The 21,909-nt window shown below is 43.6% G+C and overlaps 1 protein-coding gene across 1 annotated transcript; it reads left to right on the top strand.

The window, feature by feature from the left end:
* The first annotated feature begins 15,963 nt into the window (after window positions 1-15,963).
* Window positions 15,964-21,696, top strand: LOC125519812 (70 kDa peptidyl-prolyl isomerase). The gene is made up of 13 exons (XM_048684583.1): window positions 15,964-16,294; window positions 17,565-17,651; window positions 18,189-18,449; window positions 18,531-18,605; window positions 18,724-18,804; window positions 18,881-19,075; window positions 20,121-20,210; window positions 20,337-20,509; window positions 20,599-20,721; window positions 20,833-20,979; window positions 21,061-21,188; window positions 21,256-21,373; window positions 21,450-21,696. The coding sequence occupies exons 1-13, from the start codon at window positions 16,102-16,104 to the stop codon at window positions 21,456-21,458; spliced, it is 1,680 nt and encodes a 559-aa protein (XP_048540540.1). The 5' UTR covers window positions 15,964-16,101; the 3' UTR covers window positions 21,459-21,696.
* The last annotated feature ends 213 nt before the right edge of the window (window positions 21,697-21,909 follow it).

Here is a 21,909-nt window from a genome sequence, read left to right as displayed (position 1 = left end):
TAAGCCCATTGTCTGCTTAGGTGATTTAAACAACATCATGTGTGATGGGGATACCACCCCTGCCAATGTTTATCACTATCGTATGCGTACCTTTAATGGCTACGTTTAAACAATGTGGTCTCTTTGATCTTGGTTTTAGTGGGCCTGACTATACTTGGACGAACAAGCGTTTCTCTTCAACCCCTGTGTTTGAAAGGCTTGACCGCTGTCTTGCAAATGCCGAATGGTGTGATGTGTTTCCTAATACAAATGTTTTTAATCTTCCAATTATTCTTAGTGATCATGCGCCCATTCTTGTTTCCACCGAGTCTCAATTTCTTAGGTCAAGCTCAATTTTAAATTTGAAAACTGGCGAACCATGGAAGAAGACTTCCAAAATGTCACAAAATCTGCTTGGTGCTCCTCTATTAATCAATATTTCTGGTCTAGGACAACTAACCTTGCAGGAACTCTTAAGAAATGGTGCAAAAAGAAAAAAACCAATCCAGCAACAGCTAGCTACACTTCAAGATCAAATAAATTCGATCCAAAATCAACCGATTCAAGACCAAGACCATTGCTTGGAGGTAAAACTTGTTGCTCAATATGAATAAAATATGACCAAGGTCACAAAATTTCATAGGCAGCGAGCTAAGAAGCATTGGGAAGTGCGCAGAGACAGAAACACCTCGTTTTTTCAAAATGCGGTACTCAAACGTAATCGAGTAACCGAATCGTTCAATTAAAGATGTGCATGGCAACAATCTTGTCGACCCGGATGATATTGATCATGAGTTTGTTCATTACTTTAAAACAATTTTCCGGTCTTCAAGTGCTAATAGTGGAAGGGCATTCTTGAGCACTTCTTGTCCACACGATGCGCATGATTTCAGCAACTATTCCGAACAAGCAGGAAATTTGGGAGATCCTCAAGACTATGAAGAAATATGCATCTCCAAGCCATGATGGGTTCAATGTAGCGTTTTATCCCTCAGCCTGGAGTTGGATTGGAGACGATGTAACTAACCTAGTTAAAAACTTCTACATCACATGTATCCTCCCTCCTAGCCTTACTGACACCAATATTGCTCTCATTCCTACGAAACTGGTTTGCCATTTACCATCGGACTTTAGACCCATCAGTCTTTGTAGTGTCTTCTATAGAATAATTGCAAAATCCTTAGCTAATAGATTGAAAGAGCACTTGCCTGATTATATTCATCCTTCCCAACAAGCATTCATCGAGGGAAGACACATTAGCAACAATATCATTGTTGCTCAGGAAATTGCTCACTCGTTCTCTCTTGCTTCATGGGATGGCCTGGATTTCATGCTCAAAATCGATTAGCCAAAGCTTTATAGAATTGAGTGGCATTTCATTGCTTCGGCTCTTGCTCGTAAGGGTCTTCATCACCATTTCATAAACCTTGTCCATGCATGTATCTCTTTGTCGACTTTCTCGATTATCATTAATGGCCAGTCTTTTGCTCGCTCTAAAAGTAGCAGAGGCATTAGGCAGGGATGCCCCTTGTCCCCAACTCCTTTTGTCTTTGCAATAAATGAACTCTCTCTGTCGCTTCAGGATGCTCTACATTCCAATCACTTGTCAAGTATCTCTCTTGGTCCAAATTTCCCTCCAATTCATTCTTTGATGTTTGCGGATGATCTGCTTGTTTGTGGCAAAGCTAACATGCAGGAAGTAGGTGCCATATCTCAAATATTACATCGATGTTGCCAAGGCTCGGGACAGCTCCCGAACTGAAGCAAATTTGGTGTTACGTTTAGTAAAAGGTTGATATGCAGGTCAAGCAAGATATCACACGAATCTTCCCGGTCTCGGATATTGACTATAACACCATTCATTTGGGCCATCCTCTCATCCTTCCTGCAAAAGACAGGTCTGCAAGTTACAATTTTGTTTATGATAAATTCAAATCTAGGTTAAGTGCTTACAAAGCCAACATGCTTTCACATGCTGCTATACTAACACTTTTCAAATCTGTTTTCTCATCTATCCCTATCTAGTATATGTCCAATGTCCTCTTTTCAAAAAAGTTTATAGCGAAACTCACAACCATTATAAGAAACTTTTGGTGGACGTGTGTGAAGGAAGATCAAGTTGCAAGAAGTCTTTGTCTTAGAGCTTGGACTGATGTTTGTATCAAAAAACAAATTGATGGCTTGAGTTAGAAATTTGCAGGGTATTAATCAAGGACTAATACTTTTGGCGGCTTGGAGGTTAGCAAAGGAACCCCAAAGCCATCTTTCCCTCATCCTTAAGGCGAGGTACCACAGTGACACATCCATTTGGAGAGTTAAGCCAAATATACCAAATGTGCATTTTGGATACCAATTCTTAAGGTGAGACCTCTTTTGATTTCGGCCTCATTTTACCAAATTGTTGACGGCAATAGCTCCATTTGGAGTTCCCCTTGGTTCTCTCAATGGCAAAGTATTTATGATAATTTGATTATTCAACAATCTCTTTTTGTTTATCCTGCTATGGTTAAGGACCTTTGGATTCCAAACCAGAAAACTTGGAACGTGGATTTAATCAACTCTTTGTTCACTTCACATACTGCCAATGTTGTTCTGCAAACTCCAATTATTAATTCTTCAGGGCAGGATGTCCTTGTTTGGAAACTAACACCTGCACGTTCTTGCTCTTCAAAAAGTGCCTACAAACATTGTTTCAACTAGTAGAATGCCCGTGCGTTGCCACGGGCATTTTAAAAATCATTCTGGTTCACCATGATCATGTTTTACTGGAAAAAAATGTGATTTACGGATATATGATATTCCTCATAGCAATTAATTTCACTAAATTTCTCGATCCATCAAACTATGAGTAAGTGCAAAAGTAAATGAATCTGAGTTGAGTGGAATAAGGAATGATCAAATGAATGAGCAAACAAATTGTGCACACGCCGTTCAGTTCTTCTCCATCAGAAAATGGAACCCAATACGTTGTTACTGCAGCATTGCATTGCTCCACGGAATTCATTAGCCTCGCTAGCGCTAAGGAACCCCATTTGGCCATTTATTCCGCCGCCGGCCTCAACATCGCCTCTCACATCTCTCAGCTAGCTCTGCCATGATGCCATGTCCTTCATGTTTCACTTCATCCTACATTACTCCCATAAGTACTCCCTCCATATTCCTAAATATAAGTCTTTTTAAATATTCCAATAAGGGACTACATACGGAACAAAATGAGTGAATCTACACTCTAAAATATGTCTATATACATCTGTATGTAGTTTGTATTGAAATCTCTAAAAAGGACTTATATTTAGAAACAGAGGGAGTACTATTGTTCAAGCACGCATACCAGCTGTTAGATCAAGCACATCCAAACGGTTGCGATCCACCCTTTTTCACCCTCTCCTCCCATCGCGAGACGTCTCCCACACAGCGTCAACAACGCTCCTCTCATGCACGCGTCCAGTGTGGGTCATGGCCCCCAATGAGCCACCCTCACCAGCCACCGACCTCGTCGTAGGTCGCACCTTGCCACCCTCATCGCTGCCGCAACTCTTCCCTCTTCCTCCCTTCCGGTTACGTCATGTCGGCCATTTCAGATATGAAAAATGCCAATGAAGTTGTTGCAGCACGCACATGAGAAAACGCTCCCTCCCTCGCCACCATAGAATTGTCGATGATGATTATAGCTCTATTCCATTGTCGCAACACCGTCGGTAGTGGTGGCAGCTCCTTCACCCGCGGTCACGGCGTGGATGCAGCAAAATCCTTTGCCAGTTCGAGCATCCAGAAATGTCTACGCTGGCAATTTCATCGGCGAAGGTTCCAACATTCCACAACCTGGCTCAAGTAGTAGCCAGTTCTAGCAAAATCGTTTGTTGGTTCCAGCATCCGCTTCACCATTCACAACATTGCCCAGTTGTGGTCACCATCAGGCCTCTCGTGTTCACGGGTCGTAGCAACCACCAAACACGGTTCCAGCATAATAATTTCACCGATGAAGTTACATGATAATTTCTAAATCGTCACTTGATTTTGGAGCGATCTTCTTCTTTATTTCTTCCTTGCTCACGTGAACCCTCCTCAAACCCACCCAAACCACATGTGTTGCCCCGCCCTAGCCGACAACTCTGTCTTGTCAATGCCACACCAGAGCACATCCATCTACCCGCCCCCCCCGCCAACACTCAGACACACACACACACACGCACACTTCTTCTCCGACGCCAACAACCCACCCGACACCCGAAACAATCAGGCCTCCACCTCGTCTCCACTTGTGACGTTGTGGTCAATGTAACACCCCGGATGTGATTTACCCAATATGTACTCCAACTCTTGCCGTTTCCGGCATTAAGTTATTTTATTTTCTCGGGTTCGGGTTTTTGTCTCTGTGTGTTGTTGTCGTTGTCATGCATCTCATATCATGTCATCAGGTGCATTGCATTTGCATACATGTTCATCTCATGCATTCGAGCATTTTCCCCGTTGTTCGTTTTGCATTCCGGCGCTTCGTTCTCCTCCGGTGGTCAATTCTACCTTTCTTTCATGTGTGGGGATTAAACATTTCCGGATTGGACCGAGACTTTCCAAGCGGCCTTGGTTTACTACCGGTAGACCGCCTGTCAAGTTTCGTACCATTTGGACTTCGTTTGATACTCCAACGGTTAACCGAGGGACCGAAAAGGCCTCATGTGTGTTGCAGCCCAACACCCCTCCAAATTGGCCCAAAACCCACCAAAACCTCCTCCATCATCTAGAGCGTTCGATCACGATCGCGTGGCCGAAAACCGCACCTCATTTGGACACTCCTAGCTCCCTCTATGCCTATAAATAGGTCCTCCTCCGAAAATCCGGATCTCTCCCCCGTCCAAACCCTAAAATCGCTCCGCCGCCACCGGACGTTTCGCGCCGCCGCGCCCGGCCAGTGGTTGCGTGCCACGTGGCCTCCCGCCACCCATCGCCGCCCGCGGCCCGGGTCTTCGTGCGCCGCCGCCCGAGTCGCCTTCTTCGCCGCGCCGCCCGGTCTCTCTCGTCGCCGGCCGCCGCTCCGCCTCCACCGCGCCGAAGCCGCCCCGCCGCCTCGTCGCCGGAGACGACCCCGCCACCTCGGCGCCGCCCCGCGCCTCCTCAACTCCGGCAGCTACTCCCGTCGACACCGGCGAGAGCTCTGGCCGGTTCGCCAAGCCCGGCCGTCTTCCTCCTCCTCCGGCGCCCTCCAAGTCCCACTCCGGCGGCCCACCTCCGAATCCGGCAAACCTCGGGAAACGTGCCCCGGATCTGGATCTGAGATCCCGTCTCTGTTGACTTTTCTGCCCGAAACCCTAATTATTTGCTCATGTTCATCGCATCGTAACTTTGCATCCGTAGCTCCGTTTTGGGCATATAGCATATCAAAATGTTCGTCTCAGAGAGTACATCATTTCATCTCATTGCATCATTTTCATTTGAGTTAATCTTGATGCCCGAAATGCTGTTAGAAGAGTGCTATTTGAGATAATTGTCAGATCTGCTGCTCCAATTAGATATTTGTCATTTTTGCCATGATTATTGTGTGCATGATATGCCCATGAGCTCTACATATGTTTTGTTAAGGGTTTTGCCATCTATCCTGAGGTGCAACCCATGTATTTTTGTGATGTGTGTGGTGACTAGCACAAGCTTTCAAAGTGAGGCATTTGTTAATGCTGATTTCAGGGACTTAGCATTTCCACTAAGTCCTTGACCTGTTTATCTCATATGGCCATATGTTCATGTAGTTTCCTAGTGATTCGTGCCTCTTTTGAGGATGATCAGTAAGGATGATTTGTTAATCTTGTAGTGCTCTATCCATCCATGTCTTTGTTTGCAATTATGGATCACCCTAGCTTGAGTCAATCAAGCTCTACTTTTGTCATTTCGTGAATCTGGGCAGATTTTCTACTTGTTAGCGATTTTGCCGAGGATGTTGTAGTTGATTCGTGCATGCTATGTTATTGTTCTTGCCATTTATAGCTTGTATTTTGTGTATTCTTGATGGGTGCATGCTTAGATTGTCATGACTTGCTCTGTAGTGAGTGCATCAAGCTCGTAAACATGCCTACTTGATATTTGTTTCAGCATGCTCCAGTTTTCACTAAGTCTGAGAACTGATTATGTTTTTGCCACGTTCGCATGCTCGCAAATGTATTTTCTGATCCCTTTTGGCTCAAGGTCACTAAGGGAATTTTGTTAAGCTCTATGAGTAGCTCCATGCCATGCTTTACTTTGCCATGTTCAGGTCCTATAGCATATTGTTTTCATGCTCCAAAGTGTGCTATCTGATCTGAAATTTCAGACAAGTGTTATTTCGCCAAGTCTGAGATCTGTTTACCAAATGCATTTTTGCCATGCTTGTTTGAACCTGTTAATGGATGAATTGGCCGTAGCTCAGTGCTAGACTTTTGTTAAGCATCTTGAATGAATCCCTGCCATGTATTTTGATGCCATGTTTGAGTGCTGTAGCATGTTCATCTTGTTGCATTTAGATGGCTACTCGCTGTAAATCACAGAACGTGGTCATATTTGAATTGCTTGCCATTTCCAAACCGTAACTCCGATTCCGGCGTTCCTTATATCGTTTTCAAGCGATTTCATCTCATCTTTCCAGTGGCACACTTGGATTTTCAAGTTGAGGCCAGGTTCATGCATTCCTTGTCAAATCTTGCATATGCATCCCGCATTGCATCCCGCATAGCATACCATCCTTGCATCATATTGTTTGAACTTTGCACGTGGTTGATTGTGTTCCATTTGCTTGTTTGTCTTGTTTGGGTAGAGCCGGGAGACGAGTTCGCTAACGAGGAGCCCGTTGAGTTTGCTTTCGAGGATCCAGTCAACTCTGACAACCTTGCAAGCAAGATGATCATACCCTCGAAATCACTACTATCTTTGCTTTGCTAGATGCTCGCTCTTTTGCTATGCCTATGCTACGATGCCTACCACTTGCTTATCATGCCTCCCAAATTGCCATGTCAAACCTCTAACCCACCATGTCCTAGCAAACCGTTGATTGGCTATGTTACCGCTTTGCTCAGCCCCTCTTATAGCGTTGCTAGTTGCAGGTGAAGATTGGAGACCGTTCCTTGTTGGAACATTATTTTACTTGTTGGGATATCATTATATTGCCATGTTATCTTAATGCATCTATATACTTGGTAAAGGGTGGAAGGCTCGGCCTCTCTCCTAGTGTTTTGTTCCACTCTTGCCGCCCTAGTTTCCGTCATATCGGTGTTATGTTCCCGGATTTTGCGTTCCTTATGCGGTTGGGTTATAATGGGAACCCCTTGATAGTTCGCCTTGATTAGCTTTTCCAGCAATGCCCAATCTTGGTTTTACCATTTGCCACGTAGCCTCTTTTTCCCTTGGGTTTCTGGAGCCCGAGGGTCATCTTATTTAAACCCCCCCGGGCCAGTGCTCCTCTGAGTGTTGGTCCAACCTAGAGCCCCTTGCAGCGCCACCTCGGGGAAACTTGAGGGCTGGTTTTAGTTGTACGGATTGCTTATCCGATTGTGCCCTGAGAACGAGATATGTGCAGCTCCTATCGGGATTTGCCGGCACATTCGGGCGGTGTTGCTGGATTTGTTTTAACCTGTCGAAGTGTCTTGAAGAACCGAGGTACCGAGTCTGATCGGAACGTCTCGGGAGGAGGTCTATTCCTTCATTGACCGTGAGAGCTTGTCATGGGCTAAGTTGGGACTCCCCTGCAGGGATTTGAACTTTCGAAAGCCGTGCTTGCGGTTATGGGCAGATGGGAATTTGTTAATGTCCGGTTGTAGATAACTTGAACCTTAATTTAATTAAAATGAATCAACAGTGTGAGTTACCGTGATGGTCTCTTCTCGGCGGAGTCCGGGAAGTGAACACGGTGTTGGAGTAATGCTTGCGCAGGTTGTTCTCTAGTTGCTCGCTCGCGCTTTGCCTCCTCTTCTCGCTCTCTTTTGCGAACAGGATAGCCACCATATATGCTAGTCGCTTGCTGCAGCTCCACATATTTTTCCCTTGCCTTACCTATTAAGCTTAAATAGTCTTGATCGCGAGGGTGCGAGATTGTTGAGTCCCTGTGGCTCACAGATTACTTCCAAACCAGATGCAGGGCCTTATAATTCCGCTCCAGATGACGCGCTTGAGCTCAAGTGGGAGTTCGACGAGGACTCTCAATGATACTACGTGTCTTTCCCTGATGATCAGTAGTGGTGCCCAGTTGGGGTGATCGGGACCGTGTCGCATGTTGGGTTTATCTTTCATTTTGGCGCCGTAGTCGGGCCATGAGTGTTTGGATGTTGTAATGCTATTTATGTTCTTGATTGACGTGGCGAGTGTAAGCCAACTATGTATCTCCCCTTTATTATTTATATTACATGGGATGTTGTGAAGATTGCCTAACTTGCGACATTGCTTTCAATGCGGTTATGTCTCTAAGTCGTGCCTCGACACGTGGGAGCTATAGCCGCATCGAGGGCGTTACAGTCAGCCACTTCATCGCCTGCTCCGGCTCGTTCTTGATGATCCCTCATCAGGATGTGTCGGGGCCAACCGTGGCCTTCCCATCTCAAGCTCGGTACTCTACCCCTCATCTATTTATCTCTAGAAATTGACTTGAGCTACAATTGATTTCAAGCAACTAACGAACTAACGAATAGCAAACGTGCTTGCATTCTCCTCGTCCATTTGCATCTTGCAAGAAAGACAGTACTTTTCCTCATGTCTTCCTTTCTCTCTACATGACCAAACTGCACCACATATACAACACATGCAGATATGCTACACCTTCGTTACTATGCTAGACATGCATATTGTTTGCTAATTTTTTCCTGGTACTTTCTTATTTCTTTTGTAAAAATATATCTGAAGCACCATTAGAACACAGTATAAAATCCAATTTATTCAATATGATAAAATCCACTAAATAATTCCAGTAAAGTATATACAAATTTGCACTTCCATTACTTTGAACGAAAAATATACATACATCCGCGTCCACTACTCCTTTCAAACAATGATAAAACATGATCACTTGTCCGTCTTTCAGCGGACAATCTTTGACTCCTCTAGTGACCTGGGAGCTGCGGAGATCACTCCTCAACTGACTTAGCTGTTTGTTTATCTAAACAATAAAAGGCTTAGCTTTTCGTTAATTTCAGTCTTGCAGAGTTGCAGCCCCTCAAGTATTTGGTCTCTGTATTTTCTTGTTTTTTGTCAGTGCCTTGTTTCCTAATTATCCGATGTATTTTCTTGTAGAGTCAGGCTTATTCTACACTAATTCTAGAACATCCTCGAGTTACCTAGCCTCCGTGGTAGCTCCTCCTCCCTTTTGCCACTCCATGTGCTAGCCTTGAAAATGCCCAATTATATTGTGTCCTTGCATTGTTATGTATGTAGTTCTGATCAATCACACAAATACCTAAAAGTAAAGAATAAAACTAAAGTGAAATTGCTAGGAAAATGTCAAGAAATCACATACTGCTAGTGAGGGCATCAGAATATCACATTATACTATCCTCTACAATGGTTACATGTGAAGCAAATTTGGAGGCATATACAACTAAAAAGTAAATCATTGTATCATGGAAATGACATACAAATATGGACCATGGAATAAAATACTATTGGAAGGCATGTCTGCAAGGATTGTTTAGAAACTTGATCGCTGTATCATGAAAATGATATTGCAAGAGCTGACCTTTCCCTTGGGCACATTCCCATGCTTTGACTAAAATAGAGCATTTGCAGTTCCTGCTTGGACGCTCACGTTCTTTCCGTTTACTCACTTCAGATGCTATCCCCTGATCAAATCAACAGCTAAGCTGATTATCCAGCCAACCAGCTCTGCTTTTGCAGTTTGCATTGAACACTCCAAAGGGAAAATTAGAGGGCACCCATGGCTTCAAGGATGAGGTAGTAACAGCAAGGTCGATGAGTAGCGAGAGCGCACCAGACACGACCGCCCCAGCCCCTCCTCCCCGACGGCACCGCGGAGATTGAGCCGCTGCCGCACAGGGAGAGCCAAAGGAGCCGGTCAGGGAGACAGTACTGGCACACGTAGTTGTACACACAAGGAGTTAGTACGGTCACACTTCATCCTCCATTAACTCTGACATGGGCATGTAAGCGCCTGCTACAGAAAATGGGCGTGTAAAAATCCACACGAGAATGCAAAGAAAATGGACAGTAAGGGCTTTGTTAAAAATGGTGCATCTAGTTGGTTAACAAACTGCAGCTCAAAGAAAAAAAATCAATTACTTGGTAAAAATGTCCCAATAATTCCTGGCCAGAAGCTATGTTGCAACAAAGATTAATTTTAAATTACCAATCACCTCCAAGCACGTTCTTACGTCCAGCCAAAGCTATGGCACCTTCATCAGGAAATAATATATTTCAAACATGAGTACATGACTCACGTAGCTAGTTCCATATACATACCCTGGGTGTATACACTACTGCAATTTCAGGCAACAGTGTGATGCTATCCGTTAGTGAAGCTCCATGAATGCTCCATTTATTTATTCAATCAAGGCATTTATGTCTTCCCCCATTCTCCCATCATCTATTTCTCACCTGCAAAGACATCAGACAATCAATAATGTAGAAGAGCCATCGTTAATTTTAACTACTTAAGGGCAGCCAGCCATAGGAACATAGCAGGTACTGAACCAAATAATAACAAAGAGATACAAAGGATTTTGAATTTTTAAACCACAGTTAGTCTATGTAGAGCATCTATATAGCAAACAAATATGAACTTTCACAACAATAAGGAATGACAAGTAATTACTTTGCTCCCTTAATAGTTGATACTGGTATGCACCCATATGATCTTTCTGAAATTAGTACCTTCAATGGACCAATATTAGTATTATCAGTGGGCCAATATCTACTCCAACATGAAAAACAAATCGTGGTGTAAAAAGTGATATACAGCTGGTCCAACTTATTCAAGAGATTAACAAAGAAAGAAAATCTCCGCAATTAGAGTATATAGCTTGCGTCTGAAGATATGGACATGCTTAGATATTTGTTAAATAAGTAATCAATATCAAACTTGAGGTATGTATGACTGAAGAAGAAGCAAAACATCTGCATTAAGAATTCAAAGCCAACGAAGGAAATGCAGAGGATCAGACATCTACAATAAGTAGACTGGGGGCCCATATATACCAATGAGTTCTTATGTTCTTCATGGAGCTGAAATCACTCACAAACTCAGTTAAGGAGGGAGATAGAAATGCTAATTACTCTGCCATATGGAAATAGCAATACATGAGAGAGCAGTCACTGGAAAATCTGGGATCCTGATTTATATGCACGAACACTGATGGCCTGACTTACAAGCATGAACAAATAAGGTTAACCTCTGGAGGCTAGGTGATTTATATGCATGTTTGGCTGCCGGTGAGCTACAACTGGTGCGTGCAGTACGCACTGCTTGCCGGTGGCAGCGATGGAGAAGGGGCCATTCGGATTAGATCAGAGGGCTAGGGTTTGTACGAGGAGGAAGCAAAGTTCTTAATTTCCTGGTTGGCCAAACAAGCATGTGCTTCAGGAACAATTCAGAATTTTCATTGATTGATAAGCTTATAATCTTAATAAGAAAATGAGTTGATGTCTACATCAAAAGAAGGGAATAAGAGCAATACTGTGGATATAGCCATCATTTTTGTACAGGTAAGAAAGGTATCATCTTTCCTGATAAACTCTTCTTATTTAATTACTCATTTAAACATCTCCTAATGTTCCTGGTCATGTAAGCAAATATTAAACCTCATCTCTTTCGAGGGACAAAAAAATCAATGTTCATTTTCACATTGACTGAGTAAATTTATTATTCCTGAAAACAATTGAATGCATAATGTAGTTTATGAAAAGATTCCAAATTGTGCTGATCCAATTTTCAGTTTCAAGGAATGGCATATGTATAGCACATAGCCTACGACCTGTGATCATGACATATTTACTTGCCTGACAATGTTAAATAAATTAAAAATTCTGAAGTGCAATGGCACCTTACTCCACACAAAGCGTTTAAGATAACTTCATTTACATAGTAATACAATTTTTTTTGAAGAGGACCATGTCTTCTGAAGGGGAGACATACCTTCTTGACAGCCTTCACATTTTTCCTACATGGCCAGCTACAAAGAATCTCAGGCGCCATATACAGAGTAAGAATTAGCAAAGCTTGCAAGAATAATACTTCTAAATGAAATCTTGGATTCACCACAATTTTCAGCGAGTCAATTGAAGTCTTAAAAATGCTTTTAATTATTCAGGAAAAAAATCCTAAACAAAACTTAGGAACAAAGAAGCTAATCTCCAATGTGAATCATTAAAATTGATCTGTCCAGGGACTTGGTCGTTGGAGCATTTGCCCATTCGGCAAGTATATAAATACATCAAGAAATACATGAAGTCGATGCAAGTTTTCTTGAGCTAATCAAGAGGAGGTGCATTCTCTTTGCATTTGGGAGGCCTTTTAGTTGGTTCAACCATGATAGTAACTAAACACATGAGGCCTTAACTCAAGATGCAAGTAGGTCATCTAACCTAGAAGTGTCACCCATTGTTGGCCAGGGCAACAATCCTAGAGAATTATTACTTATACGGTGTCCAGGGACAGTAATGCAGTACCATGCACTGTAGATATTTGATTCATGGATGCAGTCAACTTACGCATATGGCTTCATCATCGGATTCAAGGGTGCAGGTCCTGGATAGTCGTTGCAAGCTGCGGAGAAAGAAAAACTCAAATTGGCGTCCGTGAGAAATGAGCGCTAGCATAGTAAGGGGCAGTTTCATTCATTCATCCATCCATTGAGTGTGGTTCAGTTTTCAGCTAAGAGAGCCAACCAATTTTATTTATGACAGCAACTGTAAAAGGACTAAGAATGATAGTTAGATGGGGCAACGAGGAGAGGAGGAAGGCTAATGGATTCTCACCGGCGCCGCAATAGACGCTAAACAGAATAATAACTCCCAAGCTTATCATTAGGTCAACCTCGCCGTCATCATCGGGACCACACCACTACCTCAGCGCAACCTGGTCCTTTGGTTGAAATTACAACTTTCTTCACCATTGGTTTCATTCATCAAGAGGATTTCCCTACAATTGGAAGAAAACATGCCATTATGCAAACTTCTTAGCACAAAAGTACGTGAATAAGCTTAGCAAATACTACCTCAAAACATAATCCTCGTAGTAATTCTTCCTGGTCATAAAGAAATTACTTGTGAATATAATTAGATTATCATACGTTTGATATAAGAAAACACTTTCAGCTTCACATGGGTCAAGTATCTTACTGCTACCTATTATTGTATGATGCTTTAGTTCCAAAAACTCACATGAATCAACTCGATGCCTTTCTTTGAAATAAGAAGAATGTCGCTCCTTATTTTTGCCATTGTTTTTGCTGCTATACTTGCTATTCTCGTTGATGTACAACAAGAACACACATAGTGCAAAGCCCTTTCGTATTGACATGAAAAGGCCGATAGTTCTGTGGTGGCATATATACAATAGCTTTACTCGTACAACCGTACATGCCCTAAATACAGTAGAATGCTTTCAGACTTAAGCACGTGAAGAAAAAACAAACTTACGATGGTGGTGGAGGTCGTTGCTTGATGCAGTGGCCACACACGCGCTGCTTGAGGGCTCATGGCGTACAGTTACTTGGACCCCAAAGGCCACGGCCTTGGATCTGTCAGGAGGAGGTCACGAATTGCTGTTGAGGACATACTGACGGGGGAGAGGCAAGGCCGCTCGTGCTGCCCACAACGCGACCACGCCCTGCCCCGGGGTTCCGCGACGGCAGCGGCAGTGGCGGTGTCGACCCACAACCACTCGCTGACCTGTGGTTCAGCGATGGCGGCGGCGATGGAGGCCTCTGAGGTTGGATGCCGAAGGCTGGGAAGCCTGGTTCCGCGTCGGTGGCGGTGGCGACGACGTCATCCCACAGCCACGACCTAGGAAAAAGATCGGGGGAGGATAGGATCGAGAGATGGGTCGGATCCGCGATGCCCCAGCAGGTCCACCCCATCAACGACGTGACCGCCCCTCTCCCATCCTCGGTGCCCGCAACACGAGTTGGTGGCTAGGGTTAGCCGCAGGGGCGCGCGCAGGGGGGGCGGCGAGGAGGTGCTGGGGATCAATGGGGGAGACAGGGGTGGAGCCGCGCTGGTGGCGGCCGACGCGAGGGGCGGATGGCGTCGGCTGGAATGGGAGGCAGGGGCAGGGCAGGGCGGCGGCGGCAGGCCCTGGCAGGAAGGTGGGAGAAGGGACCGGCTGCGTCTTTTTTCGGCGACGACTCGTGCAGGCAATTGCATCGAGGGCACGAGGGTGCGAACGCCTAGCTAATTTTCTTAAAACCAATGGAGGGGAGTTGGTCGACGGTATGAAAAAAAATCTACCAAGGTTAACCTACGAAAAAACCCGGACGAAAGTGGTGGGACGAAAATTGACCGGCGGAGACTACCAACTGCTCCATTAGGAGTAGAGATAATCTTGCTCTACCGGCTCAGAGACCAAAAATAGTTCCCCGACAAATTGTTGCTCTTCTTAGTCAGGTATGCAAGGAAAACAAATGGTGCCAAGAGCTCAAACTTTTGCTTGGGGGCTTCTTCACCGAGCTCTTCCCATTGGTAAAAGGGCAAGTAAGTTCTCCAAACATATTGTGGGAGAATGTGTTAGATGTGCTACTTTAGAAGATGAAATGCACATGTTTTTTCTATGCCATTTCTCTAAAGCTGCATGGTTCTTCTCTCCTTGGTTCATTAGAACGGAGGTCATTGCAGCAAATCATCATTCAACTCCTCAAATAATCCAGGCTTTGCTCACTTCGGCTCATCCCTATATCAAAGTCACTAGTTTATACACTTTTTGTGGTCTATTTGGAAGGCAAGAAATGATGCTCTATTTGGTAGAAAATTTTGCAAACCATCACAGGTGTTCTCTATAGCTAATGCAATCATGCAGGACTCGAAGCTTGAAGATATGTTTTTGACTCCTCACGAACATCGCTGCACTCGCTCGGTAGACCAACACGTAGTGCCACAACGGGATATTTTTCTGCTTGCGGGTAATGCCATCTTCTGTGATGCTGCTTGAAAAAATGAAGGAAATGTCCAATCATCTCCAGTGGGCATTGGCATCATCACCCAAACTGGAGGCAATCAACATCACCAACAACTGCATGTCTCTGCTTTGTCTCCACCAGCATCGACTCCCCTGCAGGCTGAAGCATTTGGATTGCATCTTGCTGTGATGCTAGCTGAAGTACTTCATTTACAAGAATCATGTTTCTACACGGATAGCTCTGTCCTGGCATCGGCGGCAAATGCGACATCCATCTTCAAGGATGCAGGCTATTGGAGCATTAGGCCCACCCTTGCGGCCATTCGGTCATCCCTAACTTTCCATTCCAGCAAGACCAATCATGTCAGTATGCATTATAATATTAAGGCTCGCCATCACGCAAAGCTAGCTCTCAAAATTCAGAATAAGCCTCTAGCTGTTAGGCGTCTTTCTTCAGACACAGGTCTTTGCCTTGGTAGGGATGTTATTTCCATGTCAAGTGTGAGTCCATTAGCACTCCTCTATGTAAAATGTTGCTAATGGAATAAAATCTTGTTATGTTTTTAAAAAGGAAAGATTTGAGCTCATATTATGAAAAGAGGGCGTATAAAGTATTTATATGAATTTGGTAAATCTTATAACCCAAAGGTCTTTCTAGAAGGTCCTTTGAATTCAATTTTCTCCAAACTTCATAAAAAATCCTGCAATATGGAGAGGCTCCGAAAGACAGGCTTTAAACGCATGGCCTGTGCGTGGGGATTTGAATCTGATGAAATGTAACCACGTGATCACACTCAAGAGGGAGGATTACGAATTTACGATGCTACCCACCAAACCTGAAGCAGCCGCTGCCGTTCACTTTCCATTTCTAATCCCCCCGGAACACTCTAGAAGCCCAATTTGGTTCTCTTCTTTAAACCCTGACCCTCATCATCTCCCCCTCGTGCTCTCTCTTTCTCTCGCTCTCGAACCTTCCGAAGTCCAAACCCTAGCGAGCTCCCTTCCGCCTCCCCCAAGACACAAACCTCAGATCTCACCCAGCCCACGCCATGGACGACGACTTCGACATCCCCGCGGGCGACGACATGATGATGGGGGACGGGATGGGTGACTTCGGCGGCGCCGAAGGGCCGGGGATGAAGGTGGGCGAGGAGAAGGAGATCGGGAAGCAGGGGCTTAAGAAGAAGCTGCTCAAGGAGGGCGAAGGATGGGACACCCCCGAGGTCGGCGACGAGGTCGAAGGTATCCGCACTACCACTGCTACAGTATTCCTCTCAAATCGCAGATGCTGCCATGCCGCAGTTCGATCCAGTCCGTGCCCCGCTTTAGGATTCAGATGGAGTGTTGAGTGGTGCGGAGCTAGTGGACAAATTAGGAGAAAAATTTGTACGAGTAGACACCTTGTCTCACGCTGTATGGTCTGTCAATTTTGAATCGTTGCTGCGATGCTGTGATGCGTGAAAGGCTAGTTCGCTCCTCTGGAATCAGTGAGGTGCTTTTTTGGTGGGATGCGGAGTTAGTGGTGAAACTAGGAGAAAATTGTATATGACTTCTCGCATGCTGTCATCTGTGAAGTTCGAATCATTTTTATGACATGGTTTGTGAAGTTTTGAAATTACTAAGATGTTTTACTGTGGGATGCGTAGTTAGTGGTGAAACTAGGAGTAAGTTGCAGACGGCTTCGCTCATGCTCTCATCTGTGAAGTTTGAATCGTTTCTGTGACATTGTCTGAAGTTTCAATCATTTATGTGACATTATGCTAGTTTGATTAGTTTGATCCTTGAGGTGTTCAAGCATCATTCGTTGTTGCTAGCTCTACCACATGGTTATGACCTGCTGTGGAAAGTGTACTTTATGATTAACTTTTTTTTTTGCGGATAGCGCTTGAATAATGAAATAACGGGAGTTTTTTTGAATGAAATTGCTCATTAGGGAAATTTATTATTGTTGCTATTGCTGTTGTGTCACTTATTGTTCCATGCCTGAACAGATTATGTATACTACTCCCTCCGTTCTAAATTACTCGTCATAGAAATGGATGTATCTAGAACTAAAATACATCTAGATACATCCATTTCTACGACGAGTAATTCGGAACGGAGGGAGTAGCAAATTGCCAGTGCGAACTTGAAAAAAGAACATGCTATTTTTGGTATATATATCACTAAAAATATGTTAGGTTTCACCAAAATCTATTCCTCTTACTTCTTTGGACGAGGTGGGGGAGGGATGGGGCTGATCTGGAGATACTGAGGAGTTTTCTGCAAATGTGGAGCAGAATGCAGGGTTCTTTTTCAAAATTACCACAAGTTACATTGCATGCATTGGGTGCAGATCGGATGGTCAAAAAGGACCGATGACAGAAACACCATCATCAGCAACCGAGTTTTATATGAGTGTATTTATATTTATATTTATGTATTTATAGGAGTGTATAAACTGCTGCATCCTGTTGGCTGAGGATTTGAATAAGTAATTTTTGGCTGATGTACCATTGCGTTGATGTTTCAGTCCATTACACTGGCACCCTCCTTGATGGTAAAAAGTTCGACTCCAGCCGTGATCGTGATGACACATTCAAGTTCAAGCTGGGACAAGGTTCATTTCTTCCTCCCTTTATTTTTATTATACATAATGTATTCTCATTTTTGGATAAGGTCTTGTAAACGATTTGATTGTGAGCAGTGTGCTGCACATGTTTACCTTTGGCTGGTGCGGTACATAACAGAATTATGGGGTTTCTTGTAGTTGATTAAACTGGGTAATTATTAAACGATCCTTCATTTGACAGGCTAGTTTGTTTTGGGCCTTGTGCTTGTGTGCTAAACAACTTCCTGCGAGCATGTGAGCTTTGGTAATGTGCACATGCAATCACCATTCTTGAACAAATACTGGACTGTAGTTGCTTGACAGAAGTTGCTGATGACCGACTAAATGCTAATTCAGCAAATTTCTGTACCAATGGGTAGTAGCAATCTTGTTCTTTCTTTAGTTTAGTCACGCTCGTCATTTATTAATTATTATAACAAAGTTAATTGCCGCAAGTTTGTTTCTATATGCTCCATGATGTTGGGATTGCACATTCTAGTGTATTTTCGTTACTTAGTTGCTAATTTGTTGCCAACTTATGTCCAGGTCAAGTAATAAAGGGATGGGATCAAGGCATTAAGACCATGAAGAAAGGGGAAAATGCACTTTTCACCATTCCTCCTGAATTGGCTTATGGTGAATCTGGTTCACCCCCAACTATTCCGGCCAATGCCACGCTGCAGTTCGATGTTGAGCTGCTTTCTTGGACCAGTGTCAGGGACATTTGCAAAGATGGTGGCATATTCAAGAAGATATTGAAGGAGGGAGATAAATGGGAGAACCCAAAGGATCCTGATGAAGTATTTGGTAATCTTTGCTAACTGAAACAGCTTCCTATCGCATGTATTCCCCTTCTTATTTGCGTAACCGACATTTCTTGTGTTGTAGTGAAATATGAGGCTCGGCTTGAGGATGGTACTATTGTGTCCAAGTCTGAGGGGGTTGAATTTACTGTTAAAGATGGTGATGCTCTCTCTCTCTCTCTCTCTCTCTCTCTTCCGCTCTTCTCTACACATGTGCAACCTGCTGAGAGTGTTGCACTCAATGCACTGCTTGCTAACAAATTAGAATCTGGTTTCAGGACACCTCTGCCCTGCACTGGCCAAAGCTGTTAAAACCATGAAAAAAGGAGAGAAGGTGCTCCTCACGGTCAAGCCACAGTGTAAGCTTATTTGAGGCTACCTTCCTTTGTATTTTTTCCCTTTTCCCGGGCAGGTTTTTGAACTTTGCATTGGCAGATGGATTTGGTGAGATGGGTAGACCAGCAGCTGGCGACGGAGGTGCTGTGCCACCAAATGCTGGTCTTATTATTGACCTTGAGTTGGTTTCATGGAAGACTGTCACAGAAATAGGGGATGATAAGAAGATCCTCAAAAAAGTTCTCAAGGAGGGCGAAGGATATGAACGTCCCAATGAGGGTGCAGTTGTTACAGGTATACTAGATGATACCCCGCGCGTTGCTGCGGAAATTTTATATTGATAAATAGAAATATTGATGGAGTTCGGAATAGAGAAATCATGATAGTGTTTTATGCTAACAATTAGTGCAAACATCGAAGTTCTTGCCATGGTATGAAACTGAAGCAAACGTACCCAAATGAGAGTTGTTCTGGATTGCAGTTGCACGGCCGGCCATTAGTGCAAGGAATATGGAACAAATTTGTCATTACATCTATAGAATAAGTACTGCTTCATTAGTGATAATGCATGGCAAAGAAGCAAATATAATTTTTTCAAAACAGAAGAGTATTCATTCATGCAGATACATGCACGTACCGGATCATCATGAAATGATCTCGGCCATAATTAAAGTTGATCAACCTAGTGATGGCTAATTGCTGATTTGGGATCAGGAAGAAGGCAGGGTAGATCATGAGAAGCTTGCATGGGTGTGGTTGACAATGTCCTGCATGTGGCGGAAAAAAAAGTTTATAGGTTACAAATATAAGGTGCACGTTTATTCAACATAAACGTAAATTCAGAGGCAAATTCAGAGATGGGGACTGAATAGTGGCGGAAGGGAGATGAATGGAAAAGATATGACCTGTTCTTTATCTACCAATGAATATTTCTTTGGGGTTTTTGTACGCATTTATCTTTTTATTAAAAGCCTTAACGAAGAGAGAGAGGTCAGAGAAACGGGTGCAGGATGTGGGGAAGGGTTGCAGCCATCGCTGGTTTATAAAGGCTGAAAATAAAACGCATGAGAGTGCTAGTCTTCTGTGCGTTGCATCTATTGGAAACGGAAGGCATGATGTGGCACGCATGTATGTTTGGAGATGATGATATGGCAAGATTGCTGAGGTGGATATGCTGCATGTTGAGATAAATAGTTGTAGTGGGGATCAACTTCTTAAGTATATATGATAAGCTTAACCATGATGGTTATTGTTTTAACTACACACGGCACCGCTGTTTGAGTATGAACTAATTGTTCTGTAATAAGTTATAACTGAATCGTATCTTTGTCATTGACAGTCAAAATAACTGGAAAACTTCAAGATGGCACAGTATTCTTGAAGAAGGGGCATGATGAACAAGAGCCATTTGAATTTAAGACTGATGAAGGTACCTTTTCTCTTTGCTTTTGTTTGTGCATGTTTTGGTCGCATTAAGTAATCCATTGAACTCCACTGTTGTACTGTGATGTGTGAATAATATGTTTGTTCCTTTTGGTTTATACTCTATTTCCAGAGGCGGTCATTGAGGGTCTTGATCGTGCTGTGCTAAACATGAAGAAGGGCGAGGTTGCTCTTGTCACTATTCCCCCTGAATATGCTTATGGCTCAACAGAGTCAAAGCAGGATGCTGTCATTCCACCTAACAGTACTGTGATTTACGAAGTGGAGCTTGTATCATTTGTAAAGGTGTGCTTCTCTTTGAAATGTTTCTGTGCATTCTTCTGATTCAGCATTCTGTGTACAGCCAAAATTATGAGCATCTTTTTGATACATAGGATAAGGAGTCATGGGACTTGAACAACTCAGAGAAGATTGAGGCCGCTGGAACCAAGAAAGAAGAGGGGAATGCCTTGTTCAAATCGGGCAAATATGCCAGAGCTTCTAAGCGCTATGAGAAGGTCTGACGTCTTCCTTTTGCTTTACATCTGTAGACATGTCATCTGTGTTCTCACTTTGCTCGGCTTCTCTATGGTGCCCGATTGACCATCTGAAATCCATTTACTTCCCAGGCTGCAAAGTTCATTGACTATGACACTTCGTTCAGTGAGGATGAGAAAAAGCAGTCCAAGCAACTGAAGATCACCTGCAACTTAAACAATGCTGCCTGCAAGCTGAAGCTGAAAGACTATAAGCAAGCCGAAAAGCTTTGCACCAAGGTACATTTATCACTGATCCCGCAATAGTGTATATTTACTATTCGTAACAAACCAAGGTAACACATCTCGCTCTTTTGACAGGTTCTGGAACTGGACAGCCAAAATGTCAAGGCTTTGTACAGAAGGGCTCAAGCTTACACTCAGCTTGCTGACCTAGAGTTAGCGGAGGTTGACATTAAGAAGGCATTGGAAATTGATCCTGAAAACAGGCAAGTTCTGATACTGACAAGGTTACACTGTCGATTTGATTTCTGACGAAGTTGCTGCTTGTGACAGGGATGTGAAGTTGACATACAAGACTCTGAAGGAAAAGATCAAGGAAATCAACAAGAAGGATGCCAAATTCTACAGCAATATGTTCTCTAAGATGACCAAGCCTTCAGCAGAAGAAAGCGTAAGCACATCTGCATCTCTCACTGTTTAATTTCGTGTCCACGCAGCAGATATCTAATTGGTTTCCCCAATCACAGAAAGCTTGAACTGGAGCAGTACCCAAAGGAAGGATAGGAGTCCCGGAGTGCGCTCAAGGAAGGGCCAGATTGCCTGCTCAGCTCTATGGGCTGGTTAGATCACACATGTGCTTGGAGTTGCTAAAAACTAGAGAAATTTCAGTTTTGAGGTTGCCAGGCGATATTTTTTCTTGTCAAGAACAATGCATGTTTAGACCTTTGCATATTATAGTGTGTGCTTTCCGGGAAATAGATGGTCCTTCCTTAAGAATCTGTGATGTGTGCTTTCCTAACGCACCCTTATGCAAGGTTTCGCTGCTTGAACGTCTCATTTCAGAGTTAATCTGAAGTGTGTCGGCGCTCCTGCTGAAGGCAGCGTATGTGATGATAGCCCCTAACACAAAGTATTAGGGTCTGTCTATGTTGCATCTAGATGTGAGATATCTCACATCTAACTATGACATGATCCCACGTCAGCAGG

Source organism: Triticum urartu, chromosome 7 (assembly GCF_003073215.2).
Source record: "Triticum urartu cultivar G1812 chromosome 7, Tu2.1, whole genome shotgun sequence".
Taxonomy (NCBI): Eukaryota; Viridiplantae; Streptophyta; class Magnoliopsida; order Poales; family Poaceae; genus Triticum; species Triticum urartu.
Note: the sequence above shows the minus strand (reverse complement) of the source record. Positions and strands in the feature narration are given on the sequence as shown.